Raw genomic sequence first — 25,842 nt, 5'->3', positions numbered from 1 at the left:
TGGATAATCTAAAAAAACCCTTCTTCTAAATCTATAACCTTGGCTTATATCTATATAGCATTTTATAGTTTAAAATAAATCCTAATTGTCCCATGATTCTCACAACAATCCCATAAGTAGAGCAGGCTGCATCATCTCTATTTTATAGTAAATGAAACTGAGGAACAGAAGGGTTAATAAAGTATTTTGGCTAAAGTCACACAAATCAATTAGAGTTGGGGCACTAATCCAATCCCCAAAGCCCATGGGCACAATGCCCTTCTCACTATGCCAAAATACCCCAACATGTGGGAAATGTGGGGAAAACCCACATTCTAAGACAAAAATTAATTCTGGATAAAATATATGTAGCTATATGAAACAAGGAAAATAACTAAGGGAAGTGAAAAGGTACAAGGATAGATCTCTATTTACCATTACATTAATGGTTTAAATTCTTTTCATGAATATAGAATATTAAATTGTTTCTGATTTATTTTCTTTAGGGGGGAGAAGGCTGTAGTGAAACAAAACAAAAAAACAACCTTTTACAGTACTAGTCATTGGCTTTAGGAAAATTGTCAAAGACCTAAAGGAGTACATATACACCAACTCCCCCCAAAAAGAACAGATTTTTAGTATGGCAAAAGAGGAAGATACATTAACAGGATGGATACCTGCTCAAAGTTCAGTTTCATGGATAGAGATAAAATTATCCATCATTTACATTGATTATGTTAAACAGGAGAAAAGATGTTTAAATGAAGTAATTCTACCTAAAGATCTATTTGGGTATTCTGAACTCCATCACTTGGGGAACAAATGGAATATTGCAAGAAAAAAAACTAGAGCATTTTTACCCATGTCCATTTTTTCCCAAATGGTTAAATTTTAAAATGGAATTCCACAATATACACGCATTACCTGATCTGGTTTCATCTTCACTAAAATATCTTAACAATTATAATAACTAGGCATTCAAAATTTTAATTTATATAAAAAATTAACAGGGCTATCAAAGTTTAAGAAATTTTTTTAAATTTCAACTGTGATTTCCACAGTATAAAGCCCTCTACCAATGCATCTTTAACTTAAGTCTTTTACGTTTCCTGGATGCAACATAAAGTTAATAGATTTGCCTTCAATTTGGGTGAAAGTTAAGATTTGAACCTGGGTCCTCCCAATACCAAGGTTGAACAGGAATTCTATCCACTACAAAATACATAATTTTTAATATTACCTATCGACTAAAGCATTACTTTTTCAAAAGTGCAATGGTTAAGTAGGTAAATTGCACAGCATGAAAGGAGTAATTTCATTTACTAATTAAGGGAATTGAAGAAATACCAAACTTGGGACAGATAGAAATGTCAGATTTCAGACAAGAATAACCTCAAAAGATGAAAATCTAAAGGAATATAACTTGGAAATTCTTTCGAAAATGTTTCACTAAAAAGTAATAATAATAGGAACTGGAAAATTAAGGATTGAAGTACATTTTAACTTAGATCTCAAGTTTTAAACATGCCCTAATTTTACATATTAAGGGAGAGATTCAGATCTTTAGTAAAAGTATAAAGTGAATACTTTAAAAGTATATACATTTGAATACTTTAGTTTAAAACTGATCTCCAATAGTAATTTTAAAGATGCTTTAAGTGCCTATGAAGTGTCATTACACTCAAGATGTTGCTATAATTAAAGAAAAATTTTGCTACCACATTATTTTCATATTTGGGGAAAATCACCTGAATTGAAAAATATATTCATTTAATTGATTGAATACTTTTCTGATCAAGTATATTCAACTGTGGATAGTAGTGGTGCTTCGTACATATTATTGGAGAAGGCTGGGCATATATTTTCAGAGATTATCAATCAGAAATATTCCTCTTTCCTTAAGAGCTTCAATTCCAGAATATTTACCAGTAGATTGTGCCAAGGTCAATGTCAAAATAGGTGTTTTATTTGTACAACTGCTAATTAGAGGAACCAATAAATGAAAAATGTGTAGATGTAAAAAAAAAATTTTTTTTCTATCAGTTCTTTGGTTCAAATCACACATTAGGAAATGGCAAATTTTTTGCATGAATGTGTGTGTGTGTGTGTGTGTGTATATATATATATATATATATGCACACATATAAACATTGGATTTCTGATTTGAAGATGTTAGAATTCTGGTACTCTCACCCACTGCCTTAAGACCTTAAAGCAGCTTATTTTGAAATCTATTTTGCTCATCTGTTTAAAAAAAAAAGGTTTGAAAAAATGATTGGAGATCTCTTCTAGTTTAAAATCCCATTAATTTATATATATCTAGCTTAAAAGTAACACAAGAAGTTTGACAGACACATAAGAATCTGAAAATATTCCATAATGGACTTTTATCTACCATTGAAGGAAATTTTGAGGGACCTTTATCAACCATACTTTAGCTAGTTAAGACTACTTATACATCTGCCTAATTTAAGGTTTGCTAGAATTGCAGGAATCTTAGAATTTCTCAAAAGTTGACAAAGGTCCCCCTAGAATTTCCTTCAGCCCACTTGACTTCAGGCATAACAAACATACCTGGGCAAAAAGGAAAACTATACTTATGTATTCTGAAATATTTAAGTCAGGAACTAAATATTCCTGAGCAGAATTGCTTAAAGAGGTATTTTTCTTTAGTGCATTACTCCCTTAAAGTTCATGTGAGCTTTCATTTGAAAAATTGTTTTTCAGCTATTTTAATGTCTTAATTTTCTTCTCTACCTGTAGAACACTTAACAGCATTTATATAAACTTCTTGAATCCAAGCTTCAGGATTCATTTTATTGACAAGGAGACACCATCCTCAAGTTAGATGAGTATTATTAAGCCTTAAATTTTTGAGTTAATGGGGCACAAAAAAAATTCTCCATTTAATGGCCAACTTTCTAATGATGACTCTCTGAACTTAAGAATGACCTTTGAAAATACACTTTCAAGCTAGCCAGGACAAGCCACAGCTTATGATGAACTGACATGGCCTTTGAGAGGCCAAGCTGACCTTTATATCATCATGAAGTATCTTGTATGTAAGGCTTTGGTGCTCTAAACTCATGCTTAAGAGCTGTACTACTCACCTACATCAATTCTCCACGTCCCTGCAAAATTCAAACATCCTAAAACCTGCAATCTCATCTCAAGGGCTCTTCCCCTATTCTCCCTATGCCAAATACAGAAAACATCATACTCCAAAAACTTTATCAATAAAGTTTGAGTTCACAGTCAAAAGTTCCTATCTGGAAATAGCAAGACAGAAAATTAAAATAAGTTCCTCTGTGCAATTAGTCTATTTCTTACATATAAAAAACTATTAATACTCAAATAACATTCATTTTGAATTGATGAAATGTGATGGAGAAGTAAAAAAGATCTGATAGTTTTCATAAACAATATGAAAATATGAAACAAAGGGTGGCATATTCCATTAGATGAATTTTTGAATCCACAAGAAGCCATGTTATGTATCACTACATAAGAAAATACAAAGAAAATTATCCTTTCACAGCAGCAATCAATTCCAAACTCACACATTCCTTGGCCAAAAAGGAGACATTAACTGAAAAGCTAGCAGAAAGTGGATTGAGAAGTTAGAGGTGGGGAGTAGAGAAGAGCCTAGAATGGAATAGGTACAAAAGGAAAAACAGATAAAACATAAGAGAACACGAATGCAGCTAGGTAAAAAGATGATTCTGAAATGACACATTAAATTGAGGGCTATGTTCTCAAAACTAATTTTGAGGTTAATTTTTCAATAATTAGAATAGTATATAGCCTTGTGAGCATATATATCACTTTTCCCTACGTGAACACCAAAAATTATACTGAATTCAGGTGTGCTCCTTCTCCTATAGAGTAAATTTAGTTTGTAAGAAGCAAAGTGGCAGACAACAGTCCTACTAACAGGCAGTCATGGTTCATGGGAGTTGAGTGGAGCAAAGGCAGATATTTAAATATAACAGGTCCCTGTGGTAGGAGTGCAGTGCACTTCTAGGTAACATCTGAACCTCTTGGGTCTTAGATCTTTTATTTCTCAGGCCAGCAGTCTCATGGAATGTTTTAATGGAGCACCTTGATTACTCCATATCGAACCATCACGCTGATTAGAGAATGGTGTTGCCAGGCTCCAAGAGATCTTGTCTGATCCTCATATTGATGAGCAGCAGCTGTAATACAGGGACTTAGGGGTTAAGGGCTCTTCAGTTTCCAGAGAAACCCAAGGGGTTGAATGAAGGAAAAAAGCTCTTAAGAAAGAGCAAAAGATTGTCATCTGGACCTAACAGTTTAGTTCACTAAAAACAACAGAAGCCAATTCTGGATCCTTCAAAGGAAGCTTAGAAACCCTAATGTATTCAAAAATCAAAAGATGTCTGCACTTATGTGAAAATATACTTTTCTTACCCTTCAGACAAGTGACATACATGGAATGGATAAGCACTGGTACAGAAGAGAGCAAGTTCCCTGTTTGGGTTTTGTTTTTGTTTTGTTTTTTTTACAAATAGAATGAAGAAAGCCACTGAGGACCTAATAATGCCTGTGCCTCAGTAAGTGCAAAAGTTGTAAACACATGATTAAAGTGGAGCACTATAATAAGCAGGTAATATTAGGAAATACACAAAATTTCCTCATCTTAATCACAAATTTCAGTATTGTTAAACTGTATGAGGGTAGGAAAATGTCATCTTATTAAATAAAGAATTCAAGTTCAGAAAACAAATGCTTTTTAAAAAATAACATGAGGGGAACAAAACTATTCTTAGGGTGCCTCTAATATGTGTATGTTTACCCCCCCATTCAAATATGCTTTGAGCACAGGTACATTTTAAAACTTCATATTATGAAAATAGTTTTTGAACTGGAACTGTTTCTTCAGAAAAAAGGAAAATGAACTAGTTTCCACGCCTTAATATTCAACCTACCTGCCCATAGTTGTCTATGCCAGTTACTAATCTATTTAAATTTAATAAATCAAAAGCTGTCCTTAGGGATTGGCCAAGAGTCGTAAGTCCTTCAGCTTGAAGGTTTTTCAGTTCATTCATAAAGGTGGCGTGGTTTTCTTTCCATCCAGCCTGAAAAGAGAAATGCAAGATTGTTTATTTTTCAACTACTAAATGCAGACAGGTACACATGGACAGCTCTTTCAGTGAGTTGATCTCAAGACAGCTGCTCTGCCTTACCTAGACTGTTCACACAACACATTATTTGGGAAAATCCAACCACCCACCCACACACACCTCCACAGGCCTCTCCATGTGCCTGTCCCTCTAAAGGACACTTCCTGGAGCCGTGAGGAATGCCAAGTTCCCCCAGGAAAGGCCTGACCAAGTCCCCTGGGCAGTTGGGGGGGTCCTGCAGATAAGCAGGGCGCAGCGGCTTCCCTGGCGGTCTATCTCCGAGAGCCTGAAGCTCTACTAAGGTCTTTTCCTCCAAACTCTTCCCAAAAAAGAGGGAGTGCACAAGTTCCTCTCCCGTGCCCCGCCGCCCTCAAACTGGCGGCCAGACAGGGATTGGAGCGGACACGCAGGTTCCTACAAGCAGCTCGAGACCCGATTTCCCTTTAATGCAAAACTTGAGCTCGAGTTGTTGCTGCTGCTGCTGGTGGTGCTGCTGCTGCTGCCGCTGCCGCCGCTGTCACTTCTCTAACTTGAATAAATATCCCCCACAGTGCCTTGCTGCCGCTGCCGCTGCTGCTCACACCACACAGGGGGAAATGTCGGCCATGTTGATAGCAGTGCCGCCGCCGCCGCCGCCGCGGGCTGCCCGATCCGGGCGGCGTGCAGGAGGCCGCGGCCGCTCCACTCCACTTGGCCCCAGAAGTATCGAGGGCAGGGGTGGGAGGAGGCGGGGGCCGAGAAACGGGAAGAAAAAACGAAGAGAGAAAAGGGCCCGAAGCCACGGCGAATGGGGGAGGGGAGCATAATGAAGGGTGAATGGGGAGGGGGGAGGGGGAGCAGGGCGAGAGAGAGGAAGGAATAAGGAAGGCAAGGCAAGGCGAGAGAACCAGGGGTAGAGGAACGGAGGGAGGGCGGGGGCTATTACCTTGATAGCATAAGGAGGCTCTTCGAAAGTGACCAGCATATACCTGTCTCCTCTACTGGCTGGATCCCGGGCACGGAGCTGCGAGGAAGCGGGAGGAAGGGAGGAAGAGAGAGAACAGGGCGGGCAGAGGAAAGCATACAGCCTGGGTTACGAGGCATCATCGCAGGCATACCGAGCCACCCCGTTCCCCACCGTACAGCACACACGCAGGGTCCACCCCGTCCTTCCCCCACCATCCCCCAGCTCCCTTCTGCGCCCAGAGCCCCCCGCCCGACCCCGGATCCCCAGCGCCCGCCCGCCTGCTCGCCCGCGGGGGTGGCGGGAGGGGGGGGGTCCCCACGCCTGGCTGTTCCCGCAGCCAGGTCTCCCCCACACCCTCTCCACCCCACCACCACCACCACCACCCCTTCCTCGTCCGCTCCCCGGGTCCGCCCTGGCCGTGTTTGCCACCGGGCTCGGTCAGTCGGTACCTTCATGAAGGTCTCTACCGCGCCTTTGGCCGTGTCCAGGTAGGTGGTGCCCAGATGGCTGCGCTGGTTCATAGAAGCGGACGTGTCTATCAGGAACAGTAAGATGGGCATAGTGCTGGCCGGGGACACCGGGGCCCGAGGTGGTGGAGGAAGAGGAGATGGTGGTAGTGGTAGAGCTGGTGGAGGAGGTGGAGGCGGCGGCGGCTGCGGCCGCCGCCGCTACGTGGGGTGGGGGAGCGCGGCCCCGGGGAGGAAAACACGGTCGGGGTCTCTCCTCCGGCAGAGGGGAGTTTTTCCCCTTGATAGTTGAGAGGAAACTCCCCTCGCCTCTGGCCGCCCCGCCGGACCCCCAACCTCCTCCTCCTGCCTGCCTGCTGGGCCGGGCGCCCGGCCGTCTGTCCGCCTGCCTGCCTGTCCGTCCGTCCGTCCACCCGCCTCGGGGGTCCCGTCCCCGCTCCCGGCCCCTGTGTGTGTCCCAGCGGGAGACGGGCCTGGCTCCCCACCCCACCCCCGGCGCAGGGAGTGGGGACTCGGGAGCTGGCGAAGAGGGGGTTGGGCTGAGGGGGGGAAATTGGCCCTGGGGCTGTTGGGAGAAGTTTCAGGGACTCCCCCCGCTCCCCGGCGGTGTCACCACTTTCTCGGCCCCTCTCGCTACTGAAGCGCTTTTCTCTCTCACACTCCGGTTTTAACTCGGGCAGGGGCTGCTCGGGCTCCGCCCCCCTGACACGTCCCCGTGCCATGTGACACACCGCCCTGCTCTCCTATAGGTCATGGACTGTTCCCTCATTAGAATATTCAAACAGCAGAGGGGCGGGGGAAGTGGGACGGTCAGCTCGGGGGACAGTTATTGAGCACGCGCGAAGGCGAGGCGCCCGGGTGCGCGCGAGAGCTAGCGAGAGAGCAAGCGGGCTGGTGGGCAGGCGCGGAGGCGGGCTTCGGGCGGGCTCCGGGAAGGGGCGGAGAGGGGCGGCTGGGTGGGGGAGGGGAGGCGCACTAGGGGCGGCCGAGGCTGTGAGCCTGCGCGGCGGGGGCAGGCAGCCTCTCTCCTTGGCTTTTGGAGGTGATGGGGGTCGGGGAAAAATGGAGGTTGGGCCGAGCTTGCCTTTCCCCCCCCTCCCCCTTCCCTGAGGTGACTGTGAGCAGCTGAGGGCCTGGGAGGCGGGTGACAGTAGGGGGGAGCAAGAGCGAGGCCGACACACTGGAAAGGGGGCCGGACAGCCGCCGCCGCCGCCGCTTTAGCGGGAGGAGTCAGCCTCCCCTGGGCCGGGCCCCAGCGGCAGGCGGATCCCGGGCCTGGGGGAGGGGATCGCGGGGCTTGTTTGTGACCAGCCATCAGTCTCCGCCCCGATCCCTGCTCTTTCTCTTCTGGCGCCCCGTGCCCGTCGAGGGGGCTAGACCCCCGGATGGAGCCGAGGGCTCCCGTCTGGAGTCGGAGATCTCGCCGAGGCGAGCTGGGGCCAGGCCCCTTAGATGAGGTTTTCAGGGGTTGGCCCTTGTATACTCACCCTGTTGTGTGTGGTAAACATCCCTGTGGGGAATGGTGTAAAGCCCGAGTTTCAGCACCCTGTGCCTCCACACCCAGAGGGAGGAGGGTAGGTAAGGAGAACTCTTAATGGCCGATCTAGATTTCACGCATACCAGCACTTGGTGTGTTGCCTTGTTTACCCATTTAGGGAGAGGCTGCCTCGGGGTCACACCTTTCTGAGGCTAGATATGAACAAACTTACCCCAGATATTGAAAGTAGGAAGAAGCCAGCCAAATGTGTTCCATTTCTCACCCTCCAGGTAATGAAGGCCTGCCCATAGTCTTTACCGAAAATATTTTCCTCGATTCATAGAAAAACCCTTTAACGAAAGTCACTTGTAAGGAAATCTAACCTTGTATTTAGTGACTGGTGACATGTTTAAAACTTTAAAGGGGAATATTTTGTATTATACTACAAGTCACAAGTTCTTACCATTGAGAAACAGTAAAAACAATTTGCTAACAATATCACAAAAGTTAAAATAAAAATTTCAATCAAATCTTTGTAGCACCTCTTATTTTTTAATAAAAGCTTCAGCACCTAAATTTTTTCCTAATCTAAAATTGACCTCAACTATTTAATTTTGAATGGAGCTCCTTAGCCATTTTTCGAGCATCTGTATGTGTACTGCACCATTCTGACAGTCAACTGTACAAGAATGAAATAAAACAGACTTTCCCTCAAGGGCCTTAAAATCTTGTAAGAGAAGACTAGACAATACAAATAACCATAGTACAGATGAATGTCAATAATAGGACAAAGGCGGGGTTCAGTCTCCAAGACCATTTCTCAAGGGATATATCTGGGAGAGTTTCATGGCAGAGTTGGTTCCTGACCCGAATCTTGAAGGATTTCAATGATAGGCCTAGGGAATAGAATTAGTCTGAGAAGTGAGATAGGATATGAGCAAAAGCATATAGATGTAAAAGAATTGAATGAGATTAGAGAATGACAAACTCAGTTTTGTTAGAATAATAGCTCATTTATATAGTTTGACGTTTAGAAGGGACTTTCTTCACAACCCAGGGAAGAATGTAGACAATGTGAAAGAGTGTTCTGAGAAATCACAAAAAATTGTAAGTGGGTGATAAGGGTATTCTCATAAATGTGCATAATACTATGTTATTCGATGAGCATACAACCCAGAATCCAAATTCTACAATTTGGAATCATAGAAATCATTTAATATTTACCCTTCCTCAAAAGATAGTAATCCTCCTGTCTTAAAACCTATGATGTTAAGAGCTCCAGACTTGAGATACCAAAAAAAAAAAAGTACATTGGTAAAGGAGGTCAGGGTAAACAAAGACACTGGATCAAAAACTAGACATCAGTATAAAAAGCATCCCAGGCAAAGATTGTTTTCAACACTCTCCTATTTCAGTCACTTTTCTTCCTCTCATTCAGTGTTCCAAACCTATCCCAACCTATTTTTTATCCCATTCTTAATTTCAGTCTTGTGTCAGTGAACCCTTTCAGGTCACCTTAAGGGAGGGCTAGCTTGTGAAAAGGGGACCTGTATATTTTTAAAGATTCAGATTTGGAAAAGTTTTGAGAACCAGTGATATGAAACCATAATAGTGGAATGAAAAATAGTGAGGTTGGTATTTTGGGATGTATTTATTTCCTAGGTACAGTGACTAAGGTTTTAGAGAAACGCTAAGTAGTAGAAGCTGAAGTAAAAGGCCATGCCATAAAATTGATAGGGGCCAGTTAAAAAAACAAACCTGCTTTATGGTTCATAAGGGAATGAACAAATGGCAATTTGGAATAGTCTATCTCAAGAACTTGCTGAATCCTGGTGTAAGGTGTTCTAAATTATGGAAGTAAAGTGAGCTAAGGTTATGATCTGATGAATTAGACTTATCTACAAGGGTCAACAAGAACCATTATAAATTAAGTCAAGTAATGAGTTGGGATGTATGTATATGCTAAGAGCTGGGTTCATGGTATTTGAATATGACATCAGAATCATAGCACTTCAAAGTTGGAAGGGACCTCCCCCCAAGCCATTTAGTTTAAATCATACCTGACTAAGAAACTCTCTACAAAATTCTCAGGGAGGAGTAGTCATCTAGCTTTTGAGTAAAAACCTGTGGGAGAGAACTCACTACATCCTGAAGCAATTCTTTACACTTTCTGATAATTCTAATTGTTAGGAAGCTTTTCCTTAAATTAATCCAAAGTTTGCCTTATGAAATTATCTCTGGACCTCGTTTATCCTTCTGAAGCAACAAGGCCTTTCAAAAAAAAATTCTGACCTTAAACACCAAAAAAGCATTTCCAAATACATAGTAGTAGTAGTAGTAGTAGTAGTAGTAGTAGTAGTAGTAGTAGTAGTAGTAGTAGTCTCTCGGTAACCGAGGATGATGATTGTCTTTGTGCGTTTTCATCTATGGTGTATAGATGAGTGTGCACAAAGACACTTGTGCGTGAAGGAGATTTAAGTGGAAAAGTCGATGCACAGAGACAGTCCTACTCTCTCAGCGTTGGAAGCCTGGGTCCAGTGGCACGAAAAATCGTTACACCTGGAGACTTCCTCAGCTACATTGGATGGCCGTGTTGTCCTTTGTGCTCCAACATGCCCTGAGCACTCCACAGTGCTTTGCTGCATCGCCATCTCAGCCGTTGAACCTTCTTGTTGGTTTCTCCCGTTTGTTCCGAGGGAGCAGTCTTCACATGCTGGGTGAGCAAAGCCCTGGTTCACCATGGGTCGATGACCCAATGGCTACCCTCACAAGGTTTGGCCAGCCTGTCGAAGCCGTTGCCCGGGGTGTGGCCGCTGCCGCATGCTAGCAGCTACTGGGAGCCACAAGTGAGAGCTGGGTGTCAGGTGAGGGTCAGAGGCTGGAGAGCTGCCCTAAGAGGACAGGACAAGCCCTCCATACCAGAGATACTACCCCTCCCTGAGCACCCCATACACCCCAAATACATAGTAGGACCCAAAGGGGGGATTTTATATGAAACCATAGACCTCTCAAACTACTTGCTTTTTTAAAAGTATAATAAATTTAAATTTTTCAAAACTACCCTTGTCTGTGATTCTAAACTTCTTTCTGTTCTCCAAATTTTAAAAAAAGGCTACAAAGACTTGGTTTTTTTTGGTATCACTATTGCTAAACCTTTATCCCTATGAGTTCCCCATAATCACCACCACATTAGCCAGAGAAATAAGGGAAGCCAATAACTAATAAGCATAGTCAAGCAAAACAAATTTATGTCAATTAAAAAATATATGTTCCTGTACTTTTAGTCCATCCTCTGTGAGCAGGTGAGTAACATTTTATCATTGGTTTTCTGGAGACTTATTCATTGTGTAGAGCATGGTCACAGTTCTTAAGTTTTTCAAAGTTGTTTTCCTTTATAGTTTCTGCCTTGTTTAAATTGTTTTCTTGGTTCTCACACTACTCTGTAACCAGGAATCTCTGGAACTTTTCCTCCATTCATTTCTTATAGAACAATAATTGTTTATTTCATTTATATACAATAATTTGCTCAGCCATTCCCCAATTATATAAAAAGCAATCTAAGACAAAGGTGTTAAACTTGTGGCCTATGGGCTGCAAATGGCTATAAAACTCCCAAGCTGCCTGAACCAGATTAAAATGTAATTGAGAAATGTTTAACAAAATAAAAATAAAATACAACAAGAGATAAGGTTAAATGGGAGGGGGGGAGGGAAGAGGGTGTTAGTCAATATACAGCCAGTAGAGAACTTTTCTATTTCAGTCTGACACCACTAATCCAAGGCACCCTCTTAGAGACCAGTTCTTTCCTTACCCTTATGGTCCCTATCCCGAATTAGGAGTTTGTTTAGCTTTTGGCTATTCCTTCCCTAGTATTGTCCTCCTGAATACCACCTCTCTGTCCTTGCTTGTTTCTCTGTTGAGTTTAATGAATTCTACACAGATCCTGTGAGTGTGTAGTCAATCCTCTTTTTTTCCAACTAAGAAGAATGAGATTTAGCTGATAGCCTCTCCCCATACTGCTTCCTCCATGTTTGCATACTTTTCTTACCCCAATTTCCAACCCTTCTTTATTGCTACACTAATGTATTCCTCCTTCTATTTCCTTTACCCTCTTAGAATCATCAAAACAAATTCTACCCCCAGGATGAGTTTTTCTCTTTTAACTTTTTAAATATCCTTTAATATTAATAACATTATTATTCTGAAAAGATGCTTGTTTTCATCTCCTTTATCAATGTTAACACTACATCATCATATAAACTTTCCAATTGGCCAAACAGATTCCCTTTCTAGGTTTCTTTGGACTTGTGCTTACATTTCAGTGTCTGATGAGCTAGATCTAGTCTTTTCATCAGAAATGCTTAAAAAATCAGTTTTTTAAACTAGCCCTTTAGAATCAAGACAATTTTGAGGCAATGACAAAGAATACTATCCACCTCTAGAGAAAGAACTGTTGGCATCAGAATGCAAATCAAAGCCTATGATTTTTCACTTCAATTTATTTGGATTTTTATTTGGGGGGGTTGGCTTTATATGATTATTCTCTTATAAAAATGAATAATATAGAAATGTGTTTTGTATGATAATACATGTATAATCCAGATAAAATTGCTTGCCAGCTCTGGGAACTGGGAGGAATGGTAGGGAGGGAGACAGTGTAGATCATATAATTTCAGAAAACTCATGGTAGAAAATTTATTACATGCAATTGATAAAATATCTTCATAAAAATCATTAAAATAGCCTTTAGAATTATACTCAGTGTTGTGAGATAAGTTCTTGGTTATGAGCCTATCATTTTTTGAAATGTCATATTCTAAGATTTCTCATTTTATAGTAGAAGCTGCTTGATTCTGTGAGATCCTGAATAAACTTATTTACTTGGCACTGCTTCTTTCTGGATGCCTGTAGTATTTTTCCCCCAACTTTTTTCCTTGTGTCCTCCAGTAATCTAAAATCACATTTTTCTTACACATGTGTAATACAGCATATAGCATCATAGGGCTGATCTTCAATGGGTTGTAGTTATAGATATATTAAAACAAACATGCAATTTGAGCTAGAAACTAGTGAAGCTGAAGTTCTCCAGGACCACAGGGCCAAAGATGTAGAGTCTGAAAGAAATGTCATCTGATCCAGTGTCCTCATTGTATAGATGAGGAAACCAAGGCCTAGAAAGATGAAGTTCTCAAGTTCACCTGGGTAGAATCAAAGATAATGTTTGAACCCGGGTCCTCTGACTCCAAAACTAGCACTCTCATCAATATACTATCTGTATTTTGAAATTTTCAAGATTCCAAAATGAGCTACATATCATTCCTTGCAAGCAAGTCACTAGGAGACGAAGTTTGCATTCTGGTTCCTTCTATAACTTAAAACTATGGGAACTACTACAAACTGACTAAGGCAAGAGCACTTGGCTCATGAAAATGGGAACTGGGACTTGTTGGTCAATTTCAACTTTGGAGTTGAGCTGAGCCTGGTGAACATGCCCCTCTCCCCGATAGTGAGACTAGCACAGGACCCAAGAGCCCACCCCCTGAAGAAGTGATCCCTTCAGGTTCTAAGGAAGTGTTGGGGGGTAACAATTCTTCTGGAGTCTAGAGAGAGCAGAGCTGCTACTGTCTCCTCTTCTAAGGGTTCCAGTGCAAGGGTGTGATGGTAAAGGTTTAATAATCAGCTGAGGGTGGGTGTCTAGGGGAGGGAGGGAGGGAAATATACCCATAACTCACTTTTAAACTTAATTGGCATAAATGACATTTTTTTCCATCACTTAAGTCTAGACTCCCCCCCCAAAAAAAAAAAATTACTCAAGTCTTGATTTGTCACATTTGCTGACTTCTGAAGTGTTAATCCTCACACTGAAAATTTAGCAATCAAGTATCACAGGCCTGTATGAGATGATTCCAGCATACTGCTGGTATTTTGCCCTGTATACTGGTGAACTCATTCCAGATTTGCCCACTTGGGACCTCTGTATCCAGCACTAGGCACTAAGAGCTCTTTCCTTAGAGTTAAGACTTGGCTACTTTTACAACCCCCCTCCCCTTTCATAGCCCCACCCCACTCCTAACCCCAACAATGAGACCAAAGCTCTAAATCAGGAGGGTTGAGAGGAAATACTGCTGCTTGTTTGGTGGTTGTCCCTACATGTTCTTAGAGTCATTCGAGCTTATCAGCTTCTTCTCTTGGATAAAGAACTTTTTTCACCATATAAAAAATTTAAACTAGACCTTTTTTAGTGCTATAAAAACGTTTTTGTGCTTCTCTTTGAGGAGATTTAAGTTGCTTCATGCATATAATCAACCGAAAAAGCATTAAATGCAAGGAGACCCACCTCCTACAAGCCATGGAAATCATGTAGCTGAATGAGAGGAAGCAGCCCTACTACAGCTATCATGAAGCCATAGAGCTTGTGGAGGAAATGGAGACATATAAGATGAAAACAACAAAGGCCAGATGACCCCACAGTCTCCTTTTTTTTGGAATGAATTGGAAGGAGATTCAGGATATACAATTTTTGTATGTTCATTTCAGTCTCCCAGTAAACAGAGATAGAAAGATAGATCCTCACTTATTTTCCTTACTGCTAATCTTCTAAATCAGTTTCTGGAATTTCTCATAATAAAGTCATTATTTCTGCTTTAGGAAAGAGGAAAAAATTGACAAGATATGAAACACATTGTGAAACTAAGTTTACTATAACTTTTAAATCATTTATAAAATTTTGCAAAGTTAATTTTTTACCTTATGTTATTAAAAAGAGAATTCATTGTCATAGGAGTTAGAATTGGAAATAACTTTAAAATAATAATAATAATAGCTAACATTTACATAGTACCTACTCTGTTCTAGGCACTATCCAAATATTTTACAAATATTCTCTCATTTGATCCTCAGAACAGCTCTTGGTAGGTAGGTGCTATTATAATCCCCATTTTACAGATAAGGAAACTGAAATGTCTAGATAATTTAATAGTAATGTCTAAAGTTAGATTTGAACTAGGGTCTTCCTCACTCCAGTCCTGGAGCTCTATCCCTGGCTACCTAGCTGCATTTTACAAATGTAACTAAAGCCTAGAATGGTTAGGTAATTTTTCCAATACCTTAGAATCAGTATTTGAACCCATACTTTCTGATTCCAGATCCAGTTTTTTCTACTTCACTATGTTGCCTGTGTTATTTCTAAGGGTCCTTTAAATTGGGCCTCAAATGAGTTTTTATAACCTGAATTGTAAAAGTTCACTAACTAGTATTACCACAAACAAGTGAAGCTAGAATTTATCTTAAGGAATTAAAAAAATTATGTATTATTATTATTTGTGCCACTAACTCACCTTTTTCAACTCCCTGGAGACTTTAAAAGTCTAGGAGTTTTCCATAAAAGGAGATAGGACAGAATTTTTGAGACATACCCCCAAATGAAACTGCTTAGGCTCTTTATGATAAAGAGGGAAGTAGATGCCATCCTTCCTAAGTGTTCTATGAGGCAGGAATAGTAATAATAGCCCTTGTATAGGGCTTTAAGATTTTAAAAACACTTCACAAATATCCCATTTTATCCTATCCTTTGACTCAAATATCTCAGCTAGGCACATAACCTAAGATGATCACACAAAGCTAGACACCCAAATACTCATAGCTTTTGAGGTTAACTTTTAATGTTAACAAAGAGCTGGAAACCATGTAGATGCATAACGATTGGAGAAATGGCTAAATAAATTGTGATATGTTAAGTTAAATGTAATATGAGTTCCATAAGAGAGCAGAAAAGCATAGAAAGACAGATGAACTGATGTATAGTCAAATGACTATCACCAGAAAACCCATATATATCTTAACTGCAACAATGCAAACATAAAAGAAACCACACAAAGTTGATTTATATATAAAGCTAAAGAAAAAGTGAGAAAATTTACATCTTTCTCCTCTTTGCAGATCAACAGGTATGTAGCCATACCTATACTGGCAGACTCAGCTGATAAGTTGGTTAGTGTTGCTGGACTTCATTTTTTTCCTACTTTTAAAATAATTTTAAAGTAAACGATAGCTCATTGGGGACGAAAGGGGGAAGACTATTCGGAAACTAAGGTAAGAGAAAAAAATATATCAATAAAAACTAAAAATTTGGGGGCAGTTTGGTGGCTCAGTGGATTGAGAGCCAGGCCTAGAGATGGGAGGTCCTGGGTTCAAATCTGACCTCAGACACTTCCCTGTGTGACCCTGGGCAAGTCACTTGGCCCCCATTGCCTAGCCCTTACCACTCTTCTGCCTTGGAACCAATACACAGTATTCCAAGATGGAAGGTAAGGGTTTAAAAAAAAAAACAACTGAAAATTTAAAAATAAATAAAAGAGATCCAAATTATCTAAGAGCATCCGTTTTTAAGAATCCTATTCACCTAGGAATCAAGCTACAGAGCTTATTCTGGAAAATTAAAGACTCTCATCATCTTTTCCACTTTTCCATTTTTGTGCATCATCTTATGATAGGGAGCCCTCTACCTTTATTCCTTTTCCATGACCATAGGTTTTGTGGTTATATTATCTTTTTCCACCCAAAAAAGGTCACAGAGAAGAACTGGTACACAGTTGGAATAAATGAATGAAAAAGCATTTATTAAGTGACTGCTATATGCCAGGTATTGTGCTGGTTCTGGGGAAACAAATACAAAAATAAATTCCTGCCATCAAGGAGTTTATTTTATAATGGGGGCTTAAGTACAGTACATATAAGAGATCAGGGAAAGGAGTTTCAGTCTGCATTAATAATCCCAGAGAATAGGAATAGAGCCTTAGAGCAGTCAATTGTCACACCCTTTTCCAGTAGCAATGGCAGCATTGATTTAATTGCTATTCCAGAACCAGAAGACCAAGATGTACTGTAGAGCAGTCTGCATGTGGCAGCATGGCAGTTAACTTTCTTGAAAGAAATTGTTTGGTATAGTTCCTTTTCAGTTTATTCTATGTATAATAACCACAGTGTGAATACAACATTGTAAAAATTTTAATTATATATTAATATAGTAAAAATTATATTTTAGAGGTTTATTAAATGATCATTAGAAATCAAGGAATAAAGAGGGTACAAAATAAAAAACCACGTGCCCATGGCTTGTTAGCCATTTTTGAAATGCCCACCTTACCACCATCACCGCTGATGCTACATCATGCCAAAGAGGAGGAACCTCAATGCCCACTCCTTTATCCTCTGTCTACAGGAAGTACCTAATAACAGGAAGTCAGTGGGCTCTCAGGATATGTAGTTCTTTTTTAGGGTAACAAATTTTCAATTATACATTATGCAAATAGAATTGTGAATCTCTGAATTCATTGGAAAGTGGTCTAAGAAAGTAAATCCATTACAGGGGGCTCAGAGCTAAGAATAGATGGTAAGTTTCATATTTTAATACTTTCAGCAATATTTCATTATTTACCTAGAAGAAATTTGAACCTAGTCAATGAGTGGTTAATTAAAGCTGTTTTAGTGCTGCAACAACATGGGCTTCACAATAGACTGTAGGCCTTTATAGGCTGTGTCCATTGCTGGCCAGCAGAGTTAATGTAGACTTCTAAGAAAGAGCCATCTTGTACATGTACCAGAAGTAACTTACAAAGAAGACTCTTGGCTTACCTAGTGAACAATTCAGATAGTGCATCCTTTTATCAAACTATTGTGATAGATAATTAAAGTGGCACATTGTGTTTCTATAGGTTTGATGAAATTATGGATCTAGTGTTGCATAGAGAATTCAATGATCAATTTAAATTTAAAAAATTCAATAATAAATGGTGGAATCAAAGGCAATTAACTGAGCATAAAGAGCAAAGAGTGATACAGTTCTATAATAATAACATTAGAAGTACTAAAGCTCAAAATGACCTGAAGCTATGGATGAATGTTAAGAATAACAAACAGAGGTTTCTTAGCAACCCCAAGAGCCAGAAGATTTATTTTTATTTTAAAACCCTTACCTTACTGTCTTAGAATCAATACTGCATATTAGCGCCAAGGTAGAAGGGAAGTAAGGGCTTAGCAATGAGGGTTAAGTGACTAGCTCAGGGTCACATAGCTATTAAGTGTCTTTAGGCCAGATTTGAGCCCAGGACCTCCTGTTTGTAAGCTTGGCTCTCAGTCCACTGAGCCATCTAGTTGTCCCATGTTAGAAGATTAAAAAGAAAATAAGGGTAGGATCATCACTTAGATAAATAGAAAATGATGGAGCAATGGAAAGAACTACTTTTACCTACTTAGGACTTATTTTGCTTCTATTTTCTCCATTAATTGAATATTTGCTGTAACAACTATATTTGTTACAAAGGAATTTATTTAGAAAGTAGTATTAGAGATAAAAAGGAAGAAAAAGAGTATCAATAAAGCATTTTTAAAATACAGAAATGAAACCAAACAAGGAAAAGAAAATATTATCAAAAATAAAATATATAAATTTGATTATATAAATTAAAAAAAAATACAAACCTTTACCTTCCATTTTAGAATCAATACTGAGTATCTGTTCCAAGGCAGAATGGTAAGAGCTAGGCACTAGGGATTAAATGACTTGCTCACAGTCACACAGTTAAGAAGTGTCTGAGACTGGATTTGAACCCCATACTTCCCCTTCTCTAAGCCTAGTTCTCAATCTACTGAACCGCCTTAGTGCCCCCAGGTTATATAAATGTAAATATATTCAATAGATTTAAAATTAGAAAGGAAACAGTTAACCAGGAAAATCTTTGCATTCTATTCTCTAATAAAGGCCTTATATCCAAATATGTAAGAGTAAGAGCCATTTCCCAATAACTAAATGATCAAAAGGTCAGCTCTTAAAGGAAGCTTCATATTACTAATAATTAGAAGAAAAATACTCAAAATTACTTGTAATTAGAGAAATTCCAATTAAAATAATTCAAGTTCTACCTTCCATTCATCAGATTGGCAAAAGTAACCCCAAAAGAAAATGACAGTTGTTGGAAATGACTGTAGGAAAACAAGCACATGTATGCATTGTAGGTGCTGTGAACTGGACCAACCACTCACTCTAAGAAGCAAAACTGAGAGCTGTGGGCTAGGTGGTGAATTTAGTATTGGTTAAATAGCCAGACTACAGCAGTTTGGTCACTAGTGAGTCAATGTTAATTTGAAAGGATATCACTCCCAAATAGCTTCAGAAACCTATTTGGCTTGTGCTATTCAACACTTTTGTCAGTGACTGGATGAAGACATTGGTGGCCCACTTATCAGATTTGCAGACTAAATGAAAATGAAAGGATAGTTAATCCACCTCACACAATTAGAATCTAAGGTGGTCTCAATAGACAAAAACGAGGGGCTAAATCTAAGAAAGTGAAATTTAATGTGAGTAAGTATAATGTTCTACAGTTTATAAAGTACAATTTGCAGATTATCCCATTTGAGGATACACAATTCACAACAATTCTAATTTTATATGTAAGTGAATATTTTATCTCATTTTATAGATGAGGAGACAGAGGCCAAAAAAAGGTAAAGTGTCTTGCCCACAGTCTCACATCTAGTAAAGGTCAGAATACTTTAAGTCTAGTGTTCTATCTACCCTGTCTAGACTATATAGTTCATATGAAAAAGATCTGGGGTTTTAGGTGGCTCTCAACTCAATATAAATCAAGAGTGTGGCATGCCATTATGAAAAGCTGTGTGTGTATGTGTGTGTGTAAATCTCTTATTCAGGCTGAGAAACTAAAGGCTGAATAAGAGATTTCAGGGCTACACCATTTTTGTGTCCAGACAAGCAGTCCTCAGTTGAAAAATGGGGAATAAAAGGTGGAAGGAAAAGAAATCAGATCCTTGCCCTTTGAAACACACCTCCACACCAGAAAAAGACTGTTGCTGCTGCTGCTGGGAGGCTGTCACATGGGGGAGGAGTTCATCCCAGCCCACTTTCTGTTGTCTCCTACTTAAATGAATTGCTCTTCACATATAGGCATAAGTAAGAGAGAGTAAAGCATAATAGCCTTATAAAGAGCTCACCTTAGAGTCAAGAAGACCTGAGTTCAAGACTGAAGACTGAACACTTTCTAACTGCGTAACCCCGTGTAAGTTACAACTCAATATTCCAGGCAACTCTGCAGCGTCTATAAGATAAAGAAAAGCTGTTGACATACATTAGCAGGGAATTCCATTTCAGGAAATTCTCCCATACTGGTGAAATCACAGGTTTAGATACTAAGAAAAAGATGTTAAACTAAATTCTCTTGTTTTTATACTGCTGAAGGATCGTGAATCTTGGCAATATCCTAAATCTGGGGAAAAGCATTTAATCACTCTAGTGGGTGACCTATGTCTGCTTAGTAGGAAGAACATGGAAATGGTCTTAAAGTAGTTAAATGGATTAAGGAAAGAGGAAAGATTAAGCTCTTTCTTGCTTGGCAAGTTGGAAAGGCAGATTTTGGCTGACTATAAAGAAAATTTTCCTAAAAATTAAAACTGTTTAAAACCAGAAAGGCTACTTTGGGAAAGAGCTGATGTCAACTCAATGGAAATCCCTAAGGGACCCTAGATGCTCAATTGTCAAGGATTTGTATAGAGAATTCTTGTTTGGGTATAGTGAAGATTAGATGACTTCTGAAGTCTTTTTGCATTCTGGCTTAGATTCTATGATTCTATGTCCAGATAAAAGAAGGATTTCCTGATGACAAAAGTTCTACTGATGCTGCTCTTGTATATTACTCTTTAGTGTCAATGAGTCATAGAGTTCTGAGTTCCAGAGCTTTATAGGTCTGTCTCAGTGGATAGGTAGTGCAGTGAATAGAGTGCTAGGCTGAGATGTAGGAAAACCTGAGTTCTGATCCAGCCTCAGATACTTACTAGCTATGTGACCCTGGGATCTTCCTCATTTGCCTCATCTGTAAAATGGAGATCATAATAGCATCTACCTCCCAAGGTTGCTGTGAAGATCAAATGAAATAATTAAATAATTCTAAAACTCCTGACATATAGTAAGTGCTATATAAATGTTATATATTTTCTTTTGCTAAACAAGGTTACTATAATGAATGACTTGTATATGTCCACCTCCAGAGAAAGAACTGAAGAATAGAAATAAGTCAAATGATTCCTTCTCTTGTGAGAGGAACACAGGGAGGGAGTTAATAAGATATTTTAATGTACAAACAAATTTAAATAAATATACACACAAACTATATATATATGGTATACACTTCTGTGGTCATTCAAAAGAGATCAGCCTAGAACCAAAACAGAAAAGCAAATAAAAAGACCATATTGCCCAGATGATGAAATGCAATCAGGTAGAAAAGTCACTGAGTTGTGACATTAATACTAGTCCATTTGGGATATGCACTACAGGTAGCTCTTGAGCTGCACCCAGAATTTAATAACAAGAAGAGATTAGGCATATCACATTTTAGGATATTTCACAGTGCTTTCAATGATCTCAAACTGCTTAGTGCTGCAAAAGCCCATCATTTTAACATCAGTATTTTCCCAGTGATACTATAGGACTATGAATCAGAGAACAGTCTCAGAAGGATCAAAACTAAAGGTGACTCAAAACACAATGAGAAAATGGCTTGCGTGTATAACAAAGACAGTAAACATACACAGCATGTTCAGCTGATGCCATCCCTCATAAAGGAAAAAAAAAGATTGGAAGGCTTGTCTCTAGGAAGGCAAAATAAAATGTAATGGAATTGTCCTTCTCTCTAATTTGGAGCATGCACAGACATTCCACTACTGTTATTCACATGATGAAGAAATGGAGTGTTGACTGGCTGCATAGCCTGAAAAATGCATTCAAAAGGCATTAACTAGACAAAGCAAGGGAGGAATTATCCTTTCCTGACCATATTCAAGTAAGGAGTCAAGGCAGTCACATCTTTGGGAGAGACTCCTTGAGCCTTCATCTTCCCAATGGGACTCTGTAAACCTGTGAGTACCTGACCAAGCTATTGCTTTTGACTCTATTATATCTATTCTTTCCTGCTTTTAGGCAAAGGAGATTGGGAAAATGTTCATAGTTATCTATGAGCTTCATGCGTCAGGGAAGTAAGCCAACAGAAATCTAGAAACTAAAATCCATGCCAGGATTTTCCAGAAGTCAGATGAAGTCCCAAGTGACCTGCCTAACCCCATCCAAAAGTAGCAGAGATATAGAATCATCCATCTATGGATTAATATGGATTGGAAATGAACTGGTTTGGGTGAATACTACATAGAAATTATGTGAGCCCACTCTCCAGAGACCAAGGTGGTGTGATAAAGAGAACATTATATTCCCCAGGTGTTGGGAGGGAAATGTTTGTACTTTTTTTGCTATATTTTAGAGTAAATATTCCTTTGTATGAGGTAATTAATATACTTAGTTAAATAGAACTAGGGACCTCATCACTGGTGGTTAAGAATGGAAGGCACACACTGGAATAGAGCCTGGAGCTGACAGAATTAGAGAAAAATTTTCCCAAGCTCTCAGAGGTGCTTCTAGGACTCTGGGGAGGAAATGTAGCTGGCCTTGCCCTGGAAGAGTGAGTCCCAAGCATTGCTACATGTGCATTTCTTTGTAGGTTGTAACATATTACCAAGAAGTGTCAGAAATTCTCTATATTTGATATTTATGATTGTTTTTCTTTTTCACAAGGGAGTGTTTGAGTGTGTGTGAGGGGGTGAGAAATAACTATGGTGTGAAAAAAAAGACATTAAAAACCCCATTTATTTCAAATGTGAGAGATGTAGAGGAGGGTATACATGTACTATATTTTTAATAAATTTTTTAACATTGCCAAAAATACATATACATACTGTCAGAACAAATAAAGCAAGAAAACCTTTAAAAAAGCTAAAATTCAGGGCATGAGAATGTATATTACTTCACTTATTCCTTTAAATCATTTAAGATGAAACCAGTTATGTGTGTGCTTATTCTATTCCAGTGGAGCTAATTAAGTATTTCTGTGATTCTTACGTAGTCTTAAATTTAGGATGACTCTTACATTTTAATTTTGAATCATGTATATGTGGGTTCATCTACTATAAATAAGCTTGTCAGGTAGAGTACTGTTAAGGTTCATTTTTATTATTATAGACTGGTAGTGTAATGTGGATTCATAAAATTATATATATATATGGCATAGATTTCTGTGGTCATTCAAAAGAGATCAACCTAGATCTGAAACAGAAAAGTGAATCAAAGTTGGAAGGAACTGTAGACATTTTAATTCAATGGTTCTTAATGACAGATTATAGGAGATCTGTTACCTTGGATGGGAAAAATTACATCTTTATTTTCACTAATCTCCTAATGGAAATTTAGCATTTTCCCCAATTATTCACATAAACAACAAAGCATTATTCTAAGAAAGGCCCATGTCTCCCAACTATTTTCCTATATCTCTTCTGCCATTTGTAACTTAATTCCTTGAAAAAGCTACCTTTTTGCTTTCTCTCCTCCTTTCTCTCCTGTCAATCTCTTCTTAGCCCCTTACAATGTGACTTCTAACCTTATTATCCCACCAAAACTTTTCCCTTTAAAGTTACTCATGATCATTTAGTTGCCAGGTTCAGTGATCTTTTCTCTCCTGATTCTCCTTGACCCCTCTGCAGCCTTTAGTGACATTGATCCACCTCTCTCCTCCTTCTTACATCTTCTCTCTAGGTTCTCTGGACATCACTCTCTCCTGGCTCTCCTCCTACTTATCTAGTTTTTCCTTTTCTGTTTGTTTTGTTGGATCCTCTTCCAGATCACACTCTCTAACAGTAGATGTTCCTCAAGGTTCCATCCTGGGAACCTTTTTCCTACACTGCTCTATTTGGTGATCTTATCAGCTCTCATGGATTTAATTATTTTATCTATATCGTTGATTCAGATCTACCTTTCCTGCCCCAACCTCTCTGCTGACCTCCAATCTTGCCTTCCAACCATCTTTAAAACATCTCAAATTGGATGTCCAGTAGACATCTTAAACTCAATATGCCCCAAATCAAACTCATTATCTTTCCCCCTAAAATTTCCCCCTTTCCTTCCTTATTACTGTAGAGGGTAACAACAATCTCCAGATCCCTCAGCTCAAAACCAAAGAGTCATCCTGAGCTCCTCCCTATCTCTCCCCCACCCCCATCTAATCTGTTCACAAGACCTGCTGATTTCACCTTTGCAGCATCTCTCAAATATTCCACTTTCTCTCCTTTGACTCTGCCATCACCCTTTCTCACATTTGGATAAGAGCACGTGCCTGCTAGTGGGTCTGCCTACTTCAAATCTTCCTCCACTCCAGTCCATCCTCCATTTAGCCATCCCAGGTCCTTATTCAAAAAACCCCATTGGCTCCTTATTGCCTCCAAGACCAAATACAGAAATGCTTAGTTTGGTATTCAAAGCCCTTTATAACCAAAGCCTCTTCATATTCTTTGATCTAGGAATACATGCCTCTTTATAGTTCACCAAACAATATATTCCATATTCCAGCCTGGGACATTATTCCTGCTTGTCCCCCTTGCCTATGTTGCTCTCCCTCTTTTGCTTTACCTACTGACCTCCCTGGCTACCTTTGGATACCAGCTAAAATCACATCTTTTAGCCGAAGCCTTTAATTCTAGTACCTTCCCTCTGCTAACTATTTCCTCCATATCCCGTATATAACTTGCTTTGTATGTATTTGTTCTCATATTTTCTCCTTCATTAGAATGTAAACTCTTTGAGCATAGTGTCCATCTTTTGCCCCTTTGCACAGTGTTATTTCAGTTGTTTTAGTCACATCTGACTCTTTGTGACCCCATTTAGAATTTTTTTTTTTATAAATGCTGAAGTGGTCTGCCATTTCCTTCTCCAACTTACTTTATAGATGAGGAAACTGAGACAAATAGGGTAAAGTAACTTGTCCAGGGTTATATAGCTAGTAAATGTCTGAGGTCTAATTTGAACACAGGAAGATGAGTCTCCCTAAATTCAGACCTGGCATTATATCCACTATTCCACTTAGCTGCCTACTTGGCACTGTAAAAATAGGCTCGAACTCTGGACTTCAATCCCCAGAAGCCCTTGCTCCACTTCCCCAGAATGTTTTGAATTCTCACATGGGCCGAGATCGAGAAGGGATTTAAGCTGATTGCAAAGACTTTTATGTCCCTTTTTGGACTTCCTTTTTGGAGCTGACGCAGCTCTTCCATGATGTGAGATTATCTTGTCCAGGCCTCTCTGGCCTAGGCACATGTTTCTTATGCTGTATTTTCTTTAATCCTTAATCTTTAATAAACTTCTAAAATATAATACTCCTTGCAGAGAGAAACTAATTTCTACCTACCTCAGTGTCCCCTAAATTTTAATCTTTACAGCACATAGTAGGCACTAAATAGTTTCTTCATTGATTGAGAAGGCATCTAAAGACTTCACCAGGTTGCCAAGGAGTCCATCACACACATGCATTAAGCTAGAAATCAGCTTGGTATAATGGGTAGAGAGATATCCTAGGAGTTAGAAAAATGAGGGTCCAAGTTCTGTCTCTGGCAAGTAGAGGTTGTGTGATCCTAGCTAAGTCACTTAACTTCTCATTGCTCTAAGGAAATCACTAAAACTGTAAGTTACAGAGCAGTGGCTGATCTTCATTGGTAGAGGAAATTTCCTTAGTAGGAGCTCCCTATAGTTAAGAAATCAGAGATCTGGGCCCATCTAATATATAATAACAGAATAACCACTTTTAATTACCAAGCACAGTAACTTCCTTATGGCATGTAATAAATATTTTTTCATTGATTAATATTATACTGATAAGCAAAGAATATCAAAATATTTTAATATTAATATTTGAAGTAGCTGTATAAAAATAGTAGTTGGCATAC

The 25,842-nt window shown here is 39.5% G+C and overlaps 1 protein-coding gene across 1 annotated transcript in view; it reads right to left on the bottom strand.

Annotated features, from left to right (window-relative positions):
- Positions 1–6,655, bottom strand: part of INTS6 (integrator complex subunit 6) — a 92,361-nt gene extending 85,706 nt beyond the window's left edge. The window contains exons 1-3 of the mRNA XM_001368490.5: positions 6,519–6,655; positions 6,049–6,126; positions 4,929–5,078 (exon numbers count right to left, since the gene is read on the bottom strand). Coding sequence (XP_001368527.1) covers positions 4,929–5,078; positions 6,049–6,126; positions 6,519–6,629 — 339 coding nt within the window. The 5' untranslated portion in view covers positions 6,630–6,655. The remainder of the gene's footprint in view (positions 1–4,928; positions 5,079–6,048; positions 6,127–6,518) is intronic.
- Positions 6,656–25,842: the final 19,187 nt, after the last annotated feature.

Source organism: Monodelphis domestica, chromosome 4 (assembly GCF_027887165.1).
Source record: "Monodelphis domestica isolate mMonDom1 chromosome 4, mMonDom1.pri, whole genome shotgun sequence".
In the NCBI taxonomy this organism is placed as follows: Eukaryota; Metazoa; Chordata; class Mammalia; order Didelphimorphia; family Didelphidae; genus Monodelphis; species Monodelphis domestica.
Note: the sequence above shows the minus strand (reverse complement) of the source record. Positions and strands in the feature narration are given on the sequence as shown.